The 20,117-nt window shown below is 35.3% G+C and overlaps 1 protein-coding gene across 1 annotated transcript; it reads right to left on the bottom strand.

The window, feature by feature from the left end:
- Positions 1-66: 66 nt before the first annotated feature.
- Positions 67-13,278, bottom strand: LOC144344845 (uncharacterized). Its single transcript, XM_085494645.1, has 5 exons — positions 13,105-13,278; positions 5,672-5,861; positions 3,679-3,807; positions 884-1,080; positions 67-152 (listed from the first exon to the last, which is right to left on the bottom strand). Exons 2-5 carry the CDS (start codon positions 5,849-5,851, stop codon positions 95-97), a joined length of 564 nt encoding a protein of 187 aa, XP_085350771.1. The 5' UTR covers positions 5,852-5,861; positions 13,105-13,278; the 3' UTR covers positions 67-94.
- Positions 13,279-20,117: the final 6,839 nt, after the last annotated feature.

Genomic DNA, 20,117 nt, shown 5'->3' on the forward strand with positions numbered 1-20,117 from the left:
TTTTACGTTCAATTTCAAGCGTTCTACGTGATCTTGCAGTTTACCATCATAACTCGCCATACTAACCTGTTTGTGCACCAAGTAATTTCTCTGTTTAACTCTGAATGTCTTCCTTGGCCTGTGATAAAGCCTTCTCTAATTTCTTCTTGCTCCTAGTATACAGACAATAGGCTGTTATAATAGTTTGTTCACAAATGATGTAATTAAACATTAAGTAATGTAATAGAAACAAGGGAAAAAAAGTTAAAAAATCAATCTGTTGTTCAGATATTCTCCAAAATTACTACGCTATGACAACCTATATATCATCTGAATGCTTGGATATGGAAATGCAATTATAGTGTATACGTCGTATTAATGTTAGTCTGAGTGCCATTCAACAACCATAGACATATGACTCAGATCTTCTATGATCATAACTAGAGACATTTACTGTGACCTCTCAAACCAGAACAGGTCATCTTGTAATTATACGGAAAATAACCATTAGTGTTTTGAAGAAAATCAGTTAGCACTAAAACACTAACTACATGGGAAAAATATACATGTATAACCATCATGGTGCAGCCAGACATAATATATTTTAACCATATGGTCTATAAAAGATAACCATGACCATGGAAGATCTGACACTACAACTCAACTATCATGGAAGTTATGGTTGAGCATAGTCATCGATGTTCAACCATGATTGAGCATTATCATGTACCACTGCAATTAGTTATTGGCTATGATTGACCATCAAATACCATGGTATATCATGTTTGCCCATTTGCTTGGGTAATAGAACAAATACAAGATCTTTTTTTTCCACAGCGACACATGAATATCAAAACTGGAACCTCCCTGACTGATACATGTGAACTATTACAATGTAACTTACTTTGTTGCAGCTTTTCCACCAGTTAACGTGTGCACATATGTCACCATTTCATGGTTCAGTTCTTGTAGTTTCTGTGAAGCACTCGCCGCTGTATTCAGTGCATCCTGTACACTGTCAGACACTTCCTCTAAATCGATATCGTTTCCTTTCGGCATCAACTCGTCTTCATCGTATGTATTGATGGAGCTTACAAAAAACTATAGAAAAAACAACAACAAACTTTAAGATGGTATCAGGGGAGGGATTGGCACAAGAGGGTGCCATCTGATTTGAATGGAACATTTCGAAGTCAGTCAGTCGTAGCCCATCAGTAACGCAACAACGTCCCTTCTATGAATTTCAGCAATTTTTTTACAGAATAATCCTAAACATAACTTAGAAACATCTCGTAGAAAAAAAAGGCTCTAAAATGATATCTAGTACAATACAATTCAACCGACAGCCAGTTTGACGCCACAATTTCTTGCTGGAGCACGAGTTCTACGCGTGATTTTATTGCGTTCAAAATTGTTCCATTCCAAACTGCGCATGTACACACACTGTGGTTTCTCAAAATGCATACTAATTAGGTAACTTGTCACTGACAAAAGTTACTAAAAACATTTTGAGCAATAGTACTAGAGTGAAATATAAACATGTCTCCACATTCTACATGAATTTCGTAACTTGCTATGATCAGGGTAAAGAAAAAACATGTAGTTACTTTCAACAATTTGCTAGAGCCTGATCAAAAACATGTCTCAAAAAACACCTTTACATCAGTATTTCGATATATTTTTTTGGCTCGTAAATATAGAATCTGTCAATTTAGAACTATCATGTATTCTATCGAAAAGCATTTTGGCACAATGTTACTGAAAAGATGATTTTTTCATTGCTCATGAATATTAATTTATGCAAATTAAACAATTATTTCCACCAATCGTGTCATGCAACTCCCTCCTGGATGGTATGTTAGTATTCAAATTAAAGGGCACTGGTCACCATACCATGCCCTGTTCGCAGGCATTATTAAAGGTCAGTGGTTGCAACAGTAAGTTGCATTTGTGATTTTAACCTTTTCACTGCAGTTCTCTCTTTTCATCACAAATTCACAAAATACTCCTGTTTATAGTCTGCACTTACCTTCAGAAGCCTGAGACAAAAATAGCCAAATTTTTTGAGTAAAAACTGAAAATTGACTCAAATTTTGTCTGTTGGCTCCAAAATTAGAGTTCATTCCCAAAAATATTCAAGAATATAAAAACAAGCAGCCTATCGGCTGAGATAGCTCCACTGTTAGCAATGCACATTTCAATTAAAGAACTGAAGACATCATTAGAAAATGAACACTATGAATAGTATCAAAGCAATCGGACTTACAGTTTTTAACAAGAAGTCGAAAATATCACTTTTTACCAAAAATTACAAAAATATTCACCAAAATAAATTAATTAGAGAATTGAAGATATCATCACAAAACAAACAAATCTGAGAGAGGTCCACATGTAGTACCTATATATGTAATATCAAAGCAATCGGACTTACAGTTTTCAACAAGAAGTCTAAAATATCACTTTTTACCAAAAATGACAAAAATATTCACCAAAATTAGAGAACTGAAGATATCATCACAAAATAAACAAATCTGAGAAAGGTCTACATGTAGTATCTATATATGTAATATCAAAGCAATTGAACTATTGGTTTTTAACAAAAAGTCGAAAATATCACTTTTTACCAAAAATTACAAAAATATTCACCAAAATTAGAGAATTGAAGATATCATCACAAAATGAACAAATCTGAGAGAGGTCCACATGTAGTACCTATATATGTAATATCAAAGCAATCGGACTTGTGGTCTTTAACAAGAAGTCGAAAATATCACTTTTTACCAAAAATGACAAAAATATTCACTAAAAATAGAGAATTGAAGATATCATCACGAAATGAACAAATCTGAGAGAGGTTCACATGTAGTACCTATATATGTAGTATCAAAGCAATTGGACTTGCGGTTTTTAACAAGAAGTCGAAAATATCATTTTTTACCAAAAATGACAAAAATATTCACCAAAATTAGAGAATTGAAGATATCATCACAAAATGAACAAATCTGAGAAAGGTCTACATGTAGTATCTATATACGTAATATCAAAGCAATCGAACTTACAGTTTTTAACAAGAAGTCGAAAATATCACTTTTTAGCAAAAATGACAAAAATATTCACCAAAATTAGAGAATTGAAGATATCATCACAAAATGAACAAATCTGAGAAAGGTCTACATGTAGTATATATATATGTAATATCAAAGCAATTGAATTTTTGGTTTTTAACAAGAAGTCGAAAATATCACTTTTTACCAAAAATTACAAAAATATTCACCAAAATTAGAGAATTGAAGATATCATCACAAAATGAACAAATCTGAGAGAGGTCCACATGTAGTACCTATATATGTAATATCAAAGCAATCGGACTTGCGGTTTTTAACAAGAAGTTGAAAATATCACTTTTTACCAATAATGACAAAAATATTCACCAAAAATAGAGAATTGAAGATATCAAAATGAAACGAACAAACCTAAGAGAGGTCTACCCAAGGTACATATACACCAAGTATCAAAGCATTCAGGCTTGTAGTTTTCAAGAAGAAGTCGAAAAAGTAAAACATTGACACGGACGACGACGACGGACAATCACTCATATGATAAGCTCCGCTCGACAAAGTCGACAGTGGAGCTAAAAAAGTGCAGAAAAATTTGGACGCGAAAGTTTTGTGGTGAAAAGGTTAAGTCAGTTTTTTTTACCTCATTGAGTTGTCCTAAAAGTTTAGCTCTCTGCGTGCAGGTATCTTGATACCCTACGATAAATACTACAACCTCCTGATGGTATTTCTTCTTCAGTATTGCATCACCAATGATTCTTTCAAGTTCAATCTGAAAATAACATCAAAGAATTTAACTATACACCAAATTATTTTACATTTAGCATCGAAAACAACAGAATTTGTATCTGCATTTGTTCAAAAATGTATCTTCAAGCATTCTAATGTTCAAATTTTCCCTTATTTGGGATACTGTAAAATAAACACTATACAGAACACCCAAAAAGTATTTTACGTGAAAATTAATTTCAGCTAAAATAAAGTATTTTACAGTATACATATACTTTATTTCAGGGGGCAAACCACTAAGATGCAAACTGTGGTTAGACTAGAGTTCAAGGGGCAGACTATATGTTGTTTACCACATAGGTAATAGGTTATTGTTTTATCCAGCATTTTAGTCTCAAGTTTTCTTTATAATTCCTTAATGATTTGTTTTCATCTATATTTCGATTTAGTTTTTAACTCAAACAATATTTATTCACTCACTGTTTACTATAGCCAGAGCCCTGTACGTGTCTTCATTTTCAGGTTAGTTCTTCCGCCGATTTCTCACAACCAGCAACGTGATTTTTTATTTTGGATTTCGAGAAACATAACATGAATCGTTATGGCATTCATAACACAACACCTCACCATGTTTCAACTTTTAAGTAGTCAGTTAACAAGGTGTTTCATATAGCATTTCTATGGCACTGACATACTAGAATGAATGAGTTCAATTATCAGTGTTCACTGATGACATCATTTGACTGGCCCTCTAGAGGCGAAATGATGCCAGGCAAAGCGGGCGTTTGTCGTCTGCTTTACAGCCCGTTTTTATACCCGATATTTAGGGCATTTCGCAGCACATACAAGTTGTTTTTTACAACAAAATTCATTCATAGATCTCAAATTTCATGTACAGAGTGTCAAAAGCCACACCTCTGCTCCCCTTTAAAGCAGAATTGAAGACTATAAATCATCTTTTACATATTTTAATTATTATGGGTTATTGTGCTATAGGATACTGTAAAATACTTTATTTTAGCTGGAATTAATTTTTTGCTGAAAAGACATTTTGTGTGTTGTGTATGGAATTTATTTTCACTGATTTTTGACAAGTTGAATGTAAAATATAGGGAAAAAGGTATATTCGCTGGATTTTATTTTCACTGAATTTTTTCTTCAGTCGAATCTGTCCTTCAGCGAAAATTAATTCCAAGCGAAATTAAAGTATTTTACAGCACTACAATTGAAAATAAAGGTGGGGTCACTGGAAAAATATTTAATAATAATAATAATAATAATAATAAAAATTTGCATTTTTACACTGATTTGTTATGATGAAATTATAATTTTCAGATGTCAAAAGCTATATATTTTTCAGTACCAAAACAAAAATTGTTAAAACATTTTAATTTAATTTAGTGAGTTTTCAACATGATAATAGTTTTCCATTATCATAAGTATTCTATTTTAAACGTTTGTTTCGGAACATTTCAATCTTTCCTGACGCCTGAATTATAGTTTACAATTTTCGTCGCTGGCACCTATTGAGGAACATAATGTTTTATTGTGACTAGTGTGAATGGGTAAACTCAGTTTTGTCAATGAGCGGTTATCGCTTTGAACAATGTTAAAGCAGGAGAGTTGTCATCTGCACGGACGACCATAGCATGTCGTTGTTTACAATCGTCTACCCATAAGCCTTTGCATTTTTAGCATACATTGTCATGGTCGATTACATGTTTGTCCCAAGTATCGGTAGACTACCCCTCCACTTTAAATACTTCTTAAATGCTCAGTTTATCTTTAAAAATTTCATGTTTTATGAAAAAAAAGACATTTCCCACTCAATGCAAAAAGATCGTACAGCAATGTTAACAAAACATTTCAATTGAAAACTAAATAAATTTATTATTTAAAACATTTACCTTGTTCACCCTCAATTGTATTTTTTCCAATTCTTCTTTGGTTTCATCTGAGACTCGTTTAGCTTTAGCCCGGGTTGTTTTGTCAATTACGGCCTGTGCGGGAGTATCTCCCCGGTCAAGTATAGATATCGACGAGCCAATCACAGGGCCCGCTGACATCCGGCGGGAAGTAGCACTCATTGTAAATTATCTACATAGAAAAAAAAATCAAACAAAAAAAGTAAATGTTAAGAAGTTTTCATAATATTGAATTTCAATATTTTTGGAAGTCATATATGATTACTTTAGGGTGGTCTGTAAATATTATGATCTTGTTTGATGTTTTTCAAAAAGGAATCAACTTGGTGATGTCACTGTGCAATTTGGTGATGTCAATGAAACTTAGCGATGTCACTGTGCAACTGGGTGATGCCACTGTGCAACTTGGTGATGTCACTGTGCAACTGGGTGATGCCACTTTGCAGCTTGGTGATGTCACTGTGCAACTTGGTGATGTCACTGTGCAACTGGGTGATGCCACTATGCAACTTGGTGATGTCACTATGCAACTTGGTGATGTCACTGTGCAACTGGATGATGTTACTGTGCAATTTAGTGATGTCACTGTGCAATTTAGTGATGTCACTGTGCAACTTGGTGATGTCACTGCAACTTAGTGATGCCACTGTGCAACTTAGTGATGTCACTGTGCAACTGGGTGATGTCACTGTGCAGCTTGGTGATGTTACTGTGCAACTTAGTGATGTCACTGTGCAATTGTGTGATGCCACTGTGCAACTGGATGATGTCACTGTGCAACTGGGTGATGCCACTGTGCAACTGGGTGATGCCACTGTGCAACTTGGTGATGTCACTGTGCAACTGGGTGATGCCACTTTGCAGCTTGGTGATGTAACTGTGCAAGTTAGTGATGCCACTATGCAACTTGGTTATGTCACTGTGCAACTGGGTGATGCCACTTTGCAGCTTGGTGATGTCACTGTGCAACTGGGTGATGTAACTGTGCAACTGGGTGATGTGACTGTGCAACTTAGTGATGTGACTGTGCAACTTAGTGATGTCACTGTGCAACTTGGTTATGTAACTGTGCAACTGGGTGATGCCACTTTGCAGCTTGGTGATGTCACTGTGCAACTGGGTGATGTAACTGTGCAACTGGGTGATGTGACTGTGCAACTTAGTGATGTGACTGTGCTACTTAGTGATATCACTGTGCAACTTAGTGATGTCACTGTGCAACTTAGTGATGTCACTGTGCAACTTGGTGATGTCACTGTGCAACTTGGTGATGCCACTGTGCAACTTGGTGATGTCACTGTGCAACTGGGTGATGCCACTGTGCAACTTGGTGATGCCACTGTGCAACTTAGTGATATCACTGTGCAACTTAGTGATGTCACTGTGCAACTTGGTGATGTCACTGTGCAACTGGGTGATGCCACTGTGCAACTTGGTGATGCCACTGTGCAACTTAGTGATATCACTGTGCAACTTAGTGATGTCACTGTGCAACTTGGTGGTGTCACTGTGCAACTGGGTGATGCCACTGTGCAACTTGGTGATGCCACTGTGCAACTTAGTGATATCACTGTGCAACTTGGTGATGCCACTGTGCAACTTGGTGATGTCACTGTGCAACTGGGTGATGTAACTGTGCAACTTAGTGATGCCACTGTGCAACTTTGTGATGCCACTGTGCAACTGGGTGATGTAACTGTGCAACTTAGTGATGCCACTGTGCAACTTGGTGATGCCACTGTGCAACTGGGTGATGTCACTGTGCAACTTAGTGATGTCACTGTGCAACTTAGTGATGTCGCTGTGCAACTTAGTGTTGTCACTTTTACAACTATGGAAAGTGATGATGTCATTGAAAAGCTTGGTGAAGTCACTAAACATTTGTACATGCAAAATTGTGGCTCAATAAGCTAAGCCATGGTAACTTAATTTATGACATTGTGAAATGCCCACATATGATGGGATCTGTAAAAAAAAAGGCCAGAGACATCTGCTCGTACTTTGCTTCCCTGACAATAAAATGACACTGGCAGGAAAGAAATACAAGCTAGTACCAGTATACTGTAAAGCCATTTATTATCACTACTGGGTAGCATTTCATTTCACTATTTTAATGTTTTGAGCATTTTCACTGGGTTCACAGACTTGGCAGGAAAACAACTAATTCTATTGTTACTCACATGTCTATATGAATTTTATTTACCTATCAGCAAAAATACTGTAAAATACTTTATTTTAGCTGGAATTAATTTTCGCTGAAATGACTTTTTGGGTGTTTTGTATGGAATTTATTTTCACTGATTTTTGGTGAGTTGAATGTAAAATATAGGAAAAATGGTATATTCGCCGGATTTTATTTTCACTGAATTATTCCTTCGGCGAAAATAGAGAAAATTTATCCCAAGCGAAAATAAAGTACTTTACAGTAGTTAAAATTAAAAACCAGTGAATAATTAATATGTTTACAGTAAGTTTGGTTAGTTACATGTGTAGTCTCACAACAATGGATACATTTACTACTGTAAATCACTATTGTACACAAAGCAACTAGTCTATTTTAATCTCAGTCACGGTTGAAAGATTATTTCAGTCAGATTGTCTATCAAAAAGTTGCAGAGCAGTGTTACTGACATACATACCACAGAATTCAGATTTTTTAAACTGAAAACAAATATCAGTATTATGAAAAAAAATCTCACAATACTTTACAAGAAAAACAGCTATGGTACTACAAAATATTTTATTTTCGCTCAGGATTTATTTTCTTATTTTTCGCTGAAGGCACGAGTTCGTGATAATAAAATCCAGTAAATATATACCTTTTTTTATATGTTATACATTCAACTCATCAAAAATTAGTGAAAATAAATTCTATTCAAAATACCAAAAAAGTATTTTCAGTGAAAATTAATTCCAGCTAAAATACCGGGGGGGGGGGGGGGGGTATCACATAAAATTAGCAAGGTGAGTATAGGAGTCGGATGGTGTCACTGTATCACGAAAAATAATAGGTGACGAAATTACTACGTGGTGGATACAGTGGGCCAGTTTAAATGAAATGACATTATAGGGCTCCCTCAGCCCTCATTGTAATCCTAACTTTGTCCCCACCAGTGCCCCTCCTATATTTTAATTTGATATGCCCCTCTTTAAGAAATGTATAGTTACCAGGAGGGGCATGTAGAATTATATTGCTGGAGTGATATAGTTTAGGTTAGGGGTGGGGGGCCTTAAAGAAGTCATTCTGTTTAAATCAGAGGTGAAACTAAGGTCTGTTCACCTGTTACAGACAGGCAGATTTTAGCTGGGACAGGTAAATTAAGGTCTGTCCACCTATTACAGACAAGCAGATTTTAGCTGGGACAGGTAAACGTAGAAATTGCCTGTACCGTGGAATTAAGGCCTGTCAACCTGTTCAAGATAGGCAGATTTTAGCTGGGACAGGTAAATGTAGAAATTGCCTGTCCCTCTGGAATTAAGGCCTGTCAACCTGTTCAAGATGGGCAGATTTTAGCCAGGACAGACAAAAGTAGAAACTGCCTGTGGATTGAAATATGACCTATTTTGATCTTTAAAAAACCTCTGTTATTTATGTAATCGCATTTATTATGGTTGGGAGGAGGGTAGGGGGATTATTCAAGGTGACGAAAGTTCACTGGAAGTTAAAGTTATTCATAGTATGGTTTCTATAACAACGCAGTCATGTACTACACAAGTACTGACCACTCTGTTGTTATAATTCTCAGGCTGCCGTATCAAGATCAGAAAGATAAGGCCTGTGTCAATACTACCAATACTAGTACTCACCAGTTCGTAGAGGTGAACTCTCTTAGCGGTGTCATCGCTAAGAACCAATCACCAAAGAAATTAAAAAACTGTTGTGTCCTGGAAGATTCACTTGATAAAAAAAATACTCAAAAATCTTTGAAATCTAGCAAGAGGGGTTGGGTAACTGTGATGTTCAAAATTTTGAAATAAAAATATAGGGTCATCGAACTACGCTTTCCACAAAAGCAACCTAAAAAAATTTATCAAAAACGTGTGTTTTAAATAGTTTACAATTGGTTCCTATGACAGAAAAATTATATTAAATAACATTTTGTTCAGTGACCTATGCTAAAAAAATTCTATGTAGTATCAAGTGGGCTCCATATGACTGTCACAAAAAATGGAGAATTTTGAATAATTATGTTACTGTAAAATATTTTAGCTGGAATTAATTTCTGCTGACAACAATTTGTTGGGGTTTTGTATGGAATTTATTTTCACTGATTTCTGACAAGTTGAATGTAAAATACAGGAAAAAAGGTATATTCACTGGATTTTATTTTCACTGAATAATTTCTTCAACGAAAATAAAGTATTTTACAGTAAGTTATCCATGGAAAATGACTTGCATGTATGTGAATCAACACTCAACGATTCTTGAATTATTTACTGTGACCAATCTTTTCTGTGTTCTAATTTAATGGTACAGAACTACCTCAAAATCATATATCGTATATATAAATCATATAAATATAATCATATTTTCATATATGTCAAAATTGAATTAATTTTGTAAAAAAAACAAACATTTTCATGATTTCTTGAAAATCAGGGACTTTTTCTCTGGAGGTCATGCAACAGCGAGTGTTAGCGACTTTTGTAGTTACATACTTTATTACGATACACAATTAAGATCGTATTATGAGCGAACTCTGTGAATCCAAAATGCCACAAAATAAACTGAGATGAAATAACCCCAGTTCTTACCTACTTAAAAATGATTAATTTTCACTGGGTTTAAATTTCGCTTATTTAGCATTTCAGGCATATTTAGTGGGTTTTAAATTCTCGGTTTTATCATTTAGATAATGTGTTCTGTGCTAAATTTTACATATTCACTGGGTTTTAATTTAGCGCATTTTCCAGTCAACGAAATAAGCAAACTTATAACCCAGTGAATAAATAATCCTTTTACAGTAGACTTACACATACATTTGCATTATTATTTCTAGAAATGTCTGTTTTTCTGATTTCTCACAATTTATGAATTTCAACACGATTTCCTTCGGAGGGTGGGTATGCAATTACAAATATACTTAGTTCCTTATTTGGAGGCATGGTAATGTAATTCCCAGTTCTCGAATCGATAGCGTTTGCGTATTCATCGTTTGTGCGCATATTGCGTGACCTGAGGTAAACCGGAATATTTTGTTTTATTTGCTGTAAATTACACAAATTTTTTTTAGCAATGAATTATTGAATAATGTCCTAAGCTAATTGTTTGACAACTAAATCCCTGCTTTTACCAATCATTTCAACGCCAAACAAAAAGTTTTCGCATATCAAAATCTTTCTATTAGTTAGTTTGACCATTATTTTGATAAGAATTGTCACCCGATTTTTGTTAACATTTTGAAAATGGCCACATTCAAGTTTCTGCATTTCTTCTCTTCGACCACAAACAAACTAATCACACCTTAATTCTATATTTTTTTCGTGTTTTGAAATGACCTCCATCGACTTAAATCAAACTTCTACAACCATGTAACATATTTCAATCACACAATTATCATAATTTTATTAATTTTGCTACGAACAATTGCCACCTCCTAAAAAAAATAGTTTTTCATCAAACCACTTGGTCTGATGTTCCTAAGTTATGTTCAACATTTTTTGAGGGATTTTTACTTTGTGAAAATTTCCTAAAATTTATTTTTCTACCTACATAATTAAAAAAAAAAATGTTCATAGACTGAACAAGTTAAAGGGTATTTAAAAACGGTATTGTATAATATTTTGATAATTTGGGTTAAAAAAATAAAAATTGAAAATTCGGAAAATGCTTTATACGCTCAAAAAAAATAATATCTTTGTACAAATTACGGACTAATAAAATAGCTGATTACATTTTACATCTCGCCCATGTCTACGAATTTACATTTTTTATTTATTTAAATTAGATCGTAAAATCTGTACTAGAAGTCGCATTCCTAATATAAGTCCCACCCATTCTTTTTGAACAATTGAGAACCACAAATTCACTATTTCTCATATGTGCAGATGCTCTAATAGAAGCTGCATCCCCTCTGTTGCATTGTATCATTTTAATAGAAGCCTTGGCTTTTAATACAGATTTTACAGTATTAAGAAAATAAAAATAATTGATTACAGCTTACGAAAATACCCCTTGCCGACACTCAAGTTATATTGAAATTTTTTTGACAACACTAGTTTCAATCACTCTTCAAAGTGTAAGATATATTCTCAAAGACGGAGCTATGTCACGATCACCCAAACGTTGCCAGGACCAATCATAAACAATTGACATTAAATATTTTGATTAACACCTCGGTTTTCCCCACGCTAAAGAAAAAAAATCTCTTGTCTTCTACTGACTTCCTGCTTCAGTCCATCTTTCAGAATAAGCTTAGTGTTCTCAGCAGGAATTTAAATACATCGGTGGAATTGTTCCATCAGTTTAGAAAGTATGAGAAAATTACTGTAAAAGCGTTAATTATTCACTGGGTTTTAATTTTGCTTATTTCGCTGACTGCAAAATGTTCTAAAATAAAACCCAGTGAATGTGTAAAATTTAGCATAGAACACATTATCTAAATAATAAAACTGTGAATTTTAAACCCACTGAATATGCCTAAAATGGTAAATCAGTGAAATTTAAACGCAGTGAAAATTAGTCATTTTACAGTACCCATCTATGTGGAACTACATGTAAAAGCATGTATTTTGTTTCCCTCATAGTATTTTGCTTATTATGAAAACATATTTTAATTTTATTCTACACTTATAGTCACTTGTTTTTCTTAAAATTGTGTGAGACAATTTATCTCATGAGAGTAAAAACCGAGGGACAAAAAATTAAACCATTGTGTCTGGTGAAAAAACTTGAAGCTCAGAAAAATAAAAACAGGAATCACGTTCAATCATGCTGACCTTGAGGGAGAACTTTGTTTTGTAAATATTACGAGTGACCATGACTTCAATCAGACACCGATCACTCCGCGATAACACTAAATATAGCTTATGTTCTTCTGAAACTTAAACTGTTACGGTGTAAACATGACAATTTACGTTTCCTGCGAAACTCGATCGCCGAAAACAAGTGTTTTTTTATCGAGAACGCTTAGCGCCATTGTCGGGTGATATAACTATAAAAACAAAACAGAGAAACTCGACACTACAGGTACATGGTACGTACTTCAGATATGCTACAATCTCGGTACCCAGTATTTTAGTTCTAGCGGGGATCGTGGCCTGGAGGCGATTGTTTCAGTTCGCTGCATCGTAAACAGCACACACGATAACCAACGTCTCGTTGAAAGTGTTAATCGTTTTTTATCATGAATCGCTTAGTGATTTATTGTCATCGATTAACGATTAATTAGCTACGTGAGACCGATAAAACTCACCGTAAATGTGAAACAAAGATTAAACTTTGACTCTGTTGAGCATCACGCCGTAATTTTCACCAGGACCGTTCGAATAAAGCTCAGGAACGCAAGATCTCCAATCTTCTGTCAATTCCCCATGTCCGCCATTTTGCTGACCGAGCTCGCCATCATGCTTGGTCACGTGATAGTTGTTGCCTAGCAGCAGGCGCAGCAGTGAAAACAAAACTTGAATGGCGACAAGTCCTAACTAACGAGAGAGAAAAAACGAAACGTAACTATCAATTAAACGGTATGAAAATACTGAATAAAAAATACCGAACAGCAACTTATAAATGTAGATCAATAAACTCACAGGCTAATGTACCAATGACATACGCGCTTACGTGTGAGGTTTGCTGTTGACGGAGAGGGGCGTCCCGGGTTTAATCCCGGCGGACAGTTGATACGTAGCTGGGTAGGGAGGTGCCCCTGAGTGCTCAAAAGTGTGACCATTTTTTTCACCTGGATAGTGGCAAAATCTATACCCATATTTATACTAAAGTACCATTTTTATCATCACTTTTTATTCCAAATAAAACAGTTACCGTATTTGCTCTGTTAGAAGAGCATCTCCAATAGAAGCACATGTAAGCCAACAGTTGAATTGTATATTGATTTATTAAAATATGTATTTTGACCATAGAAATACCTCTGTCACTTACATAAGAGCATATTATTAACACAATGTTCAGGTTATTTAAGTTGTTAAATGAGAAACATCAGTTCGCTTTCTCTTTGAAATATTACCGATATTCATACCTACTAGTATCTTGACCACAGAAATAAGACCGATACTTATACCTAAAATCCAAAAAACAAGACCCATTTCAGAGGCACGTCCCCATTAGGCAAGTTGCCCCCCCCCGGGTATAATCCTCATGTTGTTATAAAAACAATGAATTAAAAAAAATGAGCGAAGAAATTAATACCAAGCAAAATAGACTACTTGTACGCGGATCGTGGGAACTATGTAAAATGTTAAATGTTTTAAGTCGAACTAGGATTCGAATTGAGAACTATTTTCTATTTTCAATTTAATATTTGTTATTTAGCTGGAGAAAATGAAAAAAGTAATTTTTGGGCTGACAATATTTCGAGAAATGAACAATACCGGTACATAAGTCGTCATCAGTGAGCGCGTCAGCTAAAAAAATGTGCACAATTTTCACAATCGATTAAGGCTGTCACGGTACAATAACAAAACACTTAGAAAACAGAAAGTTAAAGCGGGGAATAGTCACGTGTGCAAGTGGCGGACGGACAGCCATAGCGTATCGGTATCTACAAACAAGCGTATTCCTTTGCGTTTTTATTGTGCGTTTTAATTCGAGTGATCGAAAAAAAAAAACACGAAATGTTTTTTGCGCGTTTACTCTTCTTTTCCGCGAAAGCTGTACTAAGTTAATTTTTAACCATTTTTATCGCATTTTTGAAATCAGTTTTGAAATTTTAAACGGAATATGATTCAGATTGTTGTCCACCTGCAGTCTCCTTCCCAGAGACCCTTGCGACCAGAACACCATAGAAATAGAAATCTGTCTGAGAGATTGGTCCACCAGTTGCCGCAAACCCATGGGAAATCAGAGAAAGCTTAGAAAGAACTCCCGGGTTCTGAGAGTATAGGAAAAATATGTGAGTAAAACAAGGGAAATATTTAAAATTAATTGAAAATATAAGCTATTATAAAGGACTGGTCATTTTCTCCGGCTGGGGAGGATGCCGGGAAAAAAGAGGGGGTCAAGCTATTTTAAAATTGAATAAAGGGGGCATGCTTTTTTTTCCATTACCAGGGAGGGAGCAATTATGTGCAGAAAAAAAAATACATAGTTTAAGCAGATACAATATTTACAAATTATTTTATTGCACAGAAATATTCAAATTCATAAACTTTCTTTTAACACTTTGTGCGCTCAAATTTGCAACACATAGACCTAAATGCGCTGAGCTATCAAAAAAATAATTTTCGCAATAGTATGTTCGAGGTCTTCAATTTCTGATAAAATAAACACGGTTTTAACAATTCACTTATTATAACACCCTCAAAAGCGAGTGATCCAATTCCCGTCAATGGTTGATTCGTGTTTTGTACGATGATTTGAAACGGTTTCGTGTGTCTCACGTGTTCATTTGCCTTAAATACCGTTTTCGGATTCATCACTGCCGTCCCTGGAATCTTACTGATTTCGATTTAGTCGTAATTTTCGTCACGGTAGCCATCGCCATTGATTCACAAAAGAAAAACAGTGGTGAAATAGTAATTAGCATAAAAATGTTTTTCACCTTTGTCGTCATTTTTATTTCAATTATATTTTGTAGTGTTGCAACACATTAGTAACAATTAACAAGTATTAACAAGCAGTATAACAAGAATACATTCTATACATGTTTAAATGTTCCTTGACCAAAGTAAGAAACTAGGTGATAATATCAGAGCATGGATTTTATTTAGGGGAACTCCTCCTAAAATAAAAAAAATAACTGTTTGAATAAATAAAGAAATTTATTTATTTATTTATTTATTTATTTATTTATTTATTTATTTATTTATTTATTTATTTATTTATTTATTTATTTATTTATTTATTTATTTATTTATTTATTTATTTATTTATTTATTTATTTATTTATTTATTTATTTATTTATTTAATTAATTAATTATTTAATTATTTATTCATTTATGTTTTGTTAGGTTTTCAACCTAAGAAGTCAACAGCAAATAGCTAAAAAAATCGTGGTTGTTTGGTCCATGCGAAAAGTAGCTCAGAGTACATATATTTCCAATGAGAACTACATTGAAAAGTCTGAAAAGCTGTTAATAGTTATTCATTATCTCAAAATTGCTTTGGCCTGGCAAGAAAAAAAAATGATAAATAGATAAGAATGTTTAAAAATACCAATAAAATTATATTGACAACGTTAAAAACAGTTTTTTAGAGTAGGAAAAGAAGTACGCCCGGTAAGGGGGTATAAGGATTAAAAGTCCCACGCTCTACCGACTGAGGTAACCGGCTCGCTTGAAACTTTGTACAAACTAATTATATCAGCTCTTGATTCAATGCTTTACCAATGAAAACACGTTTAGTTCAGAATTGTGAATATTGTATGAACTAATTACAGGATTATGAGGTGAATTATTAATTACAGTAATTAATAAAGAGCTACACGAAGAGCTCAGTAACAAGGATTCTTGGAGATATACAGCAGTGCAGGTGCGCGTGGGGGCGCGCTACAACCTCGAAAGCAATCACACGCTCCGGCGTTGAACCCCGTCAAGCACAGTCAGCGGGCGCACACCACAGGGAGCCTAGGAACTATAATCAACTGTAGTACGCGGTGTTTATGAGCGGGGGGGGGGGGTTATCGGCTGGTATCGAGTGTAAGAAATAGACAAGGGATGAAGGCTTCAGCCAGCTCACATTTTTTAAACTCGAAAAAAACAGACGAAAAGAATGAAAAATAAAATCTAAAAAAAATACCAGGTTGAAGAATATTAGTTGCTCCTTCAAATTTTGCCAAAGCCTTGCCTACATTTTACCGATATCTGCAGAATAAATCAAGAAAACTACACAAATTGACTCCGTTTAGGAATTCCTAACGGTTTGCCCGAACGCATGGCAAAGTTTGGAGGCGTGGCCTGTAGCATTTGGCAACAACCAATCACAGGACTGGTTACGAACCAGTTGAGCAAGGCTAACCGAGTCGTGACCTCGATGTGGTTCGTAACTAGTCTTGTGATTGGTTGTTGACAAATGCTGAACAGGCCACGCCTTCAACTGTGCCACGCGTTCGGGCAAACAGTTAGGAATTCCTAAATGAAGTAAATTTGTGTAGTTTTCTTGATTTATTCTGCAGATATCGGTAAAATGTAGACAAGGCTTTGGCGAAATTTGAAGGAGCAACTAATAATCTTCAACCTGGTATTTTTTTTAGATTTTATTTTTCATTCTTTTCGTCTGTAATTTCGAGTTTAAAAAATGTGAGCTGGCTGGAGCCTTCATCCCTTGTCTATTTCTTACACTAGATACCAGCCGATAACCCCCCCCCCCCCGCTCATAGAGACTGCGTATTACAGTTGATTATAGTTCCTGGGCTCCCTGTGCGCACACGTGATAATAAAATAAATGCGATATTTACTATATGGGGGCCGCCATCTTGAATGACGCATAAAACTAAATAAGAGACAAGTTGTGAAACGCGTTTTTCAGATTCCTACAAATCAGGACAAAAATACCAATCTTTAGTTTTATGCGTCATTCAAGATGGCGGCCCCATATAGTAAATATCGTATTTATTTTATTATCACGTGTGCGCCAGCTGACTGTGCCGTCAAGGCCCCAGCCCCGGGTGGGGGTACTCACATTGAAGTGCTATATGTACATGTGCCGCCAAAAGGGGTTCCAAATTCACCACTTCGGTCTGAAAAGGGGTATGTTATTTTACCCTGTTTGTCCGAAAAGGGGTATGTTATTTTACCCTGTCTTTTTGAAAAGGGGTCCATATTTTCCAAAGACTGCTGTCTCTAGAGCTTCAGTGACCATTAGCTCAATACGTGATTCAACAATCAGGGGAATGAAGCTGATTTTTTTCTTTCTGTAACTTCCTTTCGATCGTCAAAGTTTATCCCCGGGAGTCCATCTAGGTAAACAAAAATAGCTGACCATCCCCGATTTCCCGGAATGAATAAACCTGAAACGGGTCCTCTGATTCGCTGTCTACCATTTACGCTTACTGTCTGGGAAGGGAAGTCAAAAATCCACAGTTTGGTCATCTTGCAATTTGGTCCGTCTGGTCATGGACGAATGAGATTAGAAAGCACAATTTCGGTAGTCAGCCTACGGGAGGGGGGGGGGGTAATTTCACTCACATATAACGAATCCTTGTCGTGATAGTGAGCGAAATTTTCTCTTGAAACAGACTGAGGGTTGACAGTTTGAAATCGAGGTGGGATTTTTTACGCACATCTTGCAGAACCTTTTATTCACATTTTTTTCATATGCCGGTATATGTATTTCCATCCAACATTTCAAAGAACTCACCAACTTTTAATATAAAAATTAAATATAAACTCACTCTTCCATGCACCCCCCATTTATTTCAAAAGGTGTGCCCTTAACTAACTGTTTCATTTTGTTCACCGTTTACGGCAAGGATTTCTTATCCGGTCACAGCCACACATCCTGACTTACACCGTGATAGTGTATTACTTCCTCCGTCTTTTCTCAGCATCGCTACCAAAAATATATATTCGAATACTAGTATCTATTTACCGGAAGCGTAGAAACAGACGGAAGAAGCTGGGATAACATCGTATATAAAAGCATGCGGGGCGTGTTCATTTTTCAAACACAGTCTCTCAACATTTAAACATCGCTTTTTTAAAAAAAAACAAAAAAAACACTGACTTTGGTGAACTTCTTTGTCTACAGTCGACTGAAATATTTGTGCGGTACATGTATGGATTTATTAATGCGCGGCGGTCGTCGCGTATTTTACACGCGTTGTATACGTCGCTATGAGTCCCATATCGAACAGGACGCGGCACGACGACTGCCGCCCTTTAATAATACAAGACACTTCGCGTTATACGTCTTTCGCGGTCAGTAATATTTACGAAAATTTGTGTTTACTATTTGATAAACTGGCTTGGCAATTCTACCACCAATTAGACAATAGCATTTGGGCTAGTTTTTCAACAAATCTAAAATCACTCTCAATAATTTTGATTACATTTATGATTTCATTTGAAGTTTTTATAATTTTAGTTGGTATACATATTTTCGATGCATACATGTACACTCACAAAAATATCCACAGAATAAGAGAATATAGTATACTGTAAAACATGTTGAAAAGGCGGCATGCAATTTCAGCGAATTGTGGTAAAATGACATAATAGCGAAATGTTGATGTAGCGAATATCTCTTGTCATTGTTGATTTCTTTGTTTGGCGGCCATTTTGAATTGATAATAAAGTCATTAGCGACATCTTGAATTAGCGAATCAGTTCTCTCGCTAAATTCGCGAAAAAGACATGCTCGCGAAAAAAACATGTTTTACAGTATAGCCTTGACAAGAAAAGCATTTTTTTTTCGATCTGTGTAACTTCATGGGGAAATCCTAATGAGATTTAAAGTTCAGTTCACAACTGACGGTTTTGAAATATTCCTTGTCGTTTTTGTAAACAACGACACGCCATGATCGTCTGCCGCGTGCGCAGGTGACGACGACTCTGCTTTAAAACAATTGTAGGTCACAGGATTGTTTTTCTTCAAATCCGTCCGATATGTCATGGTTAAAAATTTTCATTTTTGCATTAGTTTCTATATAAAAATTATTTCCTCATGATATCTCAAAATTTCCGTTGTACACACTGGATCTATCCCATATTGCATTGTATGCAGTAACCTGCTAGTGCCAAATTTCAAAATAAAAATAACTCAAATATTTCGTTATTTCAGGAAATACCCCGAGAAGAGGGTCTGCCATCCGAACTAAAAACATTGACCGTGTCCCAAAGCTAACGCGATGTTGGGCTAATAAAATAGTTTTTGGTATAAATGGTATAATTTTTGGAAAATTGTGTCCAAACTTACCCAAAAATGGTAAAACTGACGTAATTTTCGTTAATTTTTGTTCAAACTTGGACCTCGCAAAAAATTCTGTTTTTTTTTTCTGAACAAAGATAAGTAACGGAAAATCACTTATTCATTGTAAGTTAAAATCCAATAACAGTATTACATAACTTGTAATTAAAATAAAATTTTTAAAGGACGGTAGTCGTTGCGCCGCGCCACGCGTGTAAAATACATTGTTTGTCAACATGGTATTCGAACACGCGCTGCGTGGCGACCACCGTTCTTTAACTAACAATTTTCAAACATTTCATATTCAAAAACACGCTCTCGACCAATCAGGACAACGTATTATCAAATTATCGTCCAATTGTAAAACGGTTGCTGATTGGCTAATTGCGTTGAAGAATAATTTCGGT

This window comes from Saccoglossus kowalevskii, chromosome 20 (assembly GCF_978046115.1).
Source record: "Saccoglossus kowalevskii chromosome 20, keSacKowa6.1, whole genome shotgun sequence".
NCBI lineage: Eukaryota > Metazoa > Hemichordata > Enteropneusta > Harrimaniidae > Saccoglossus > Saccoglossus kowalevskii.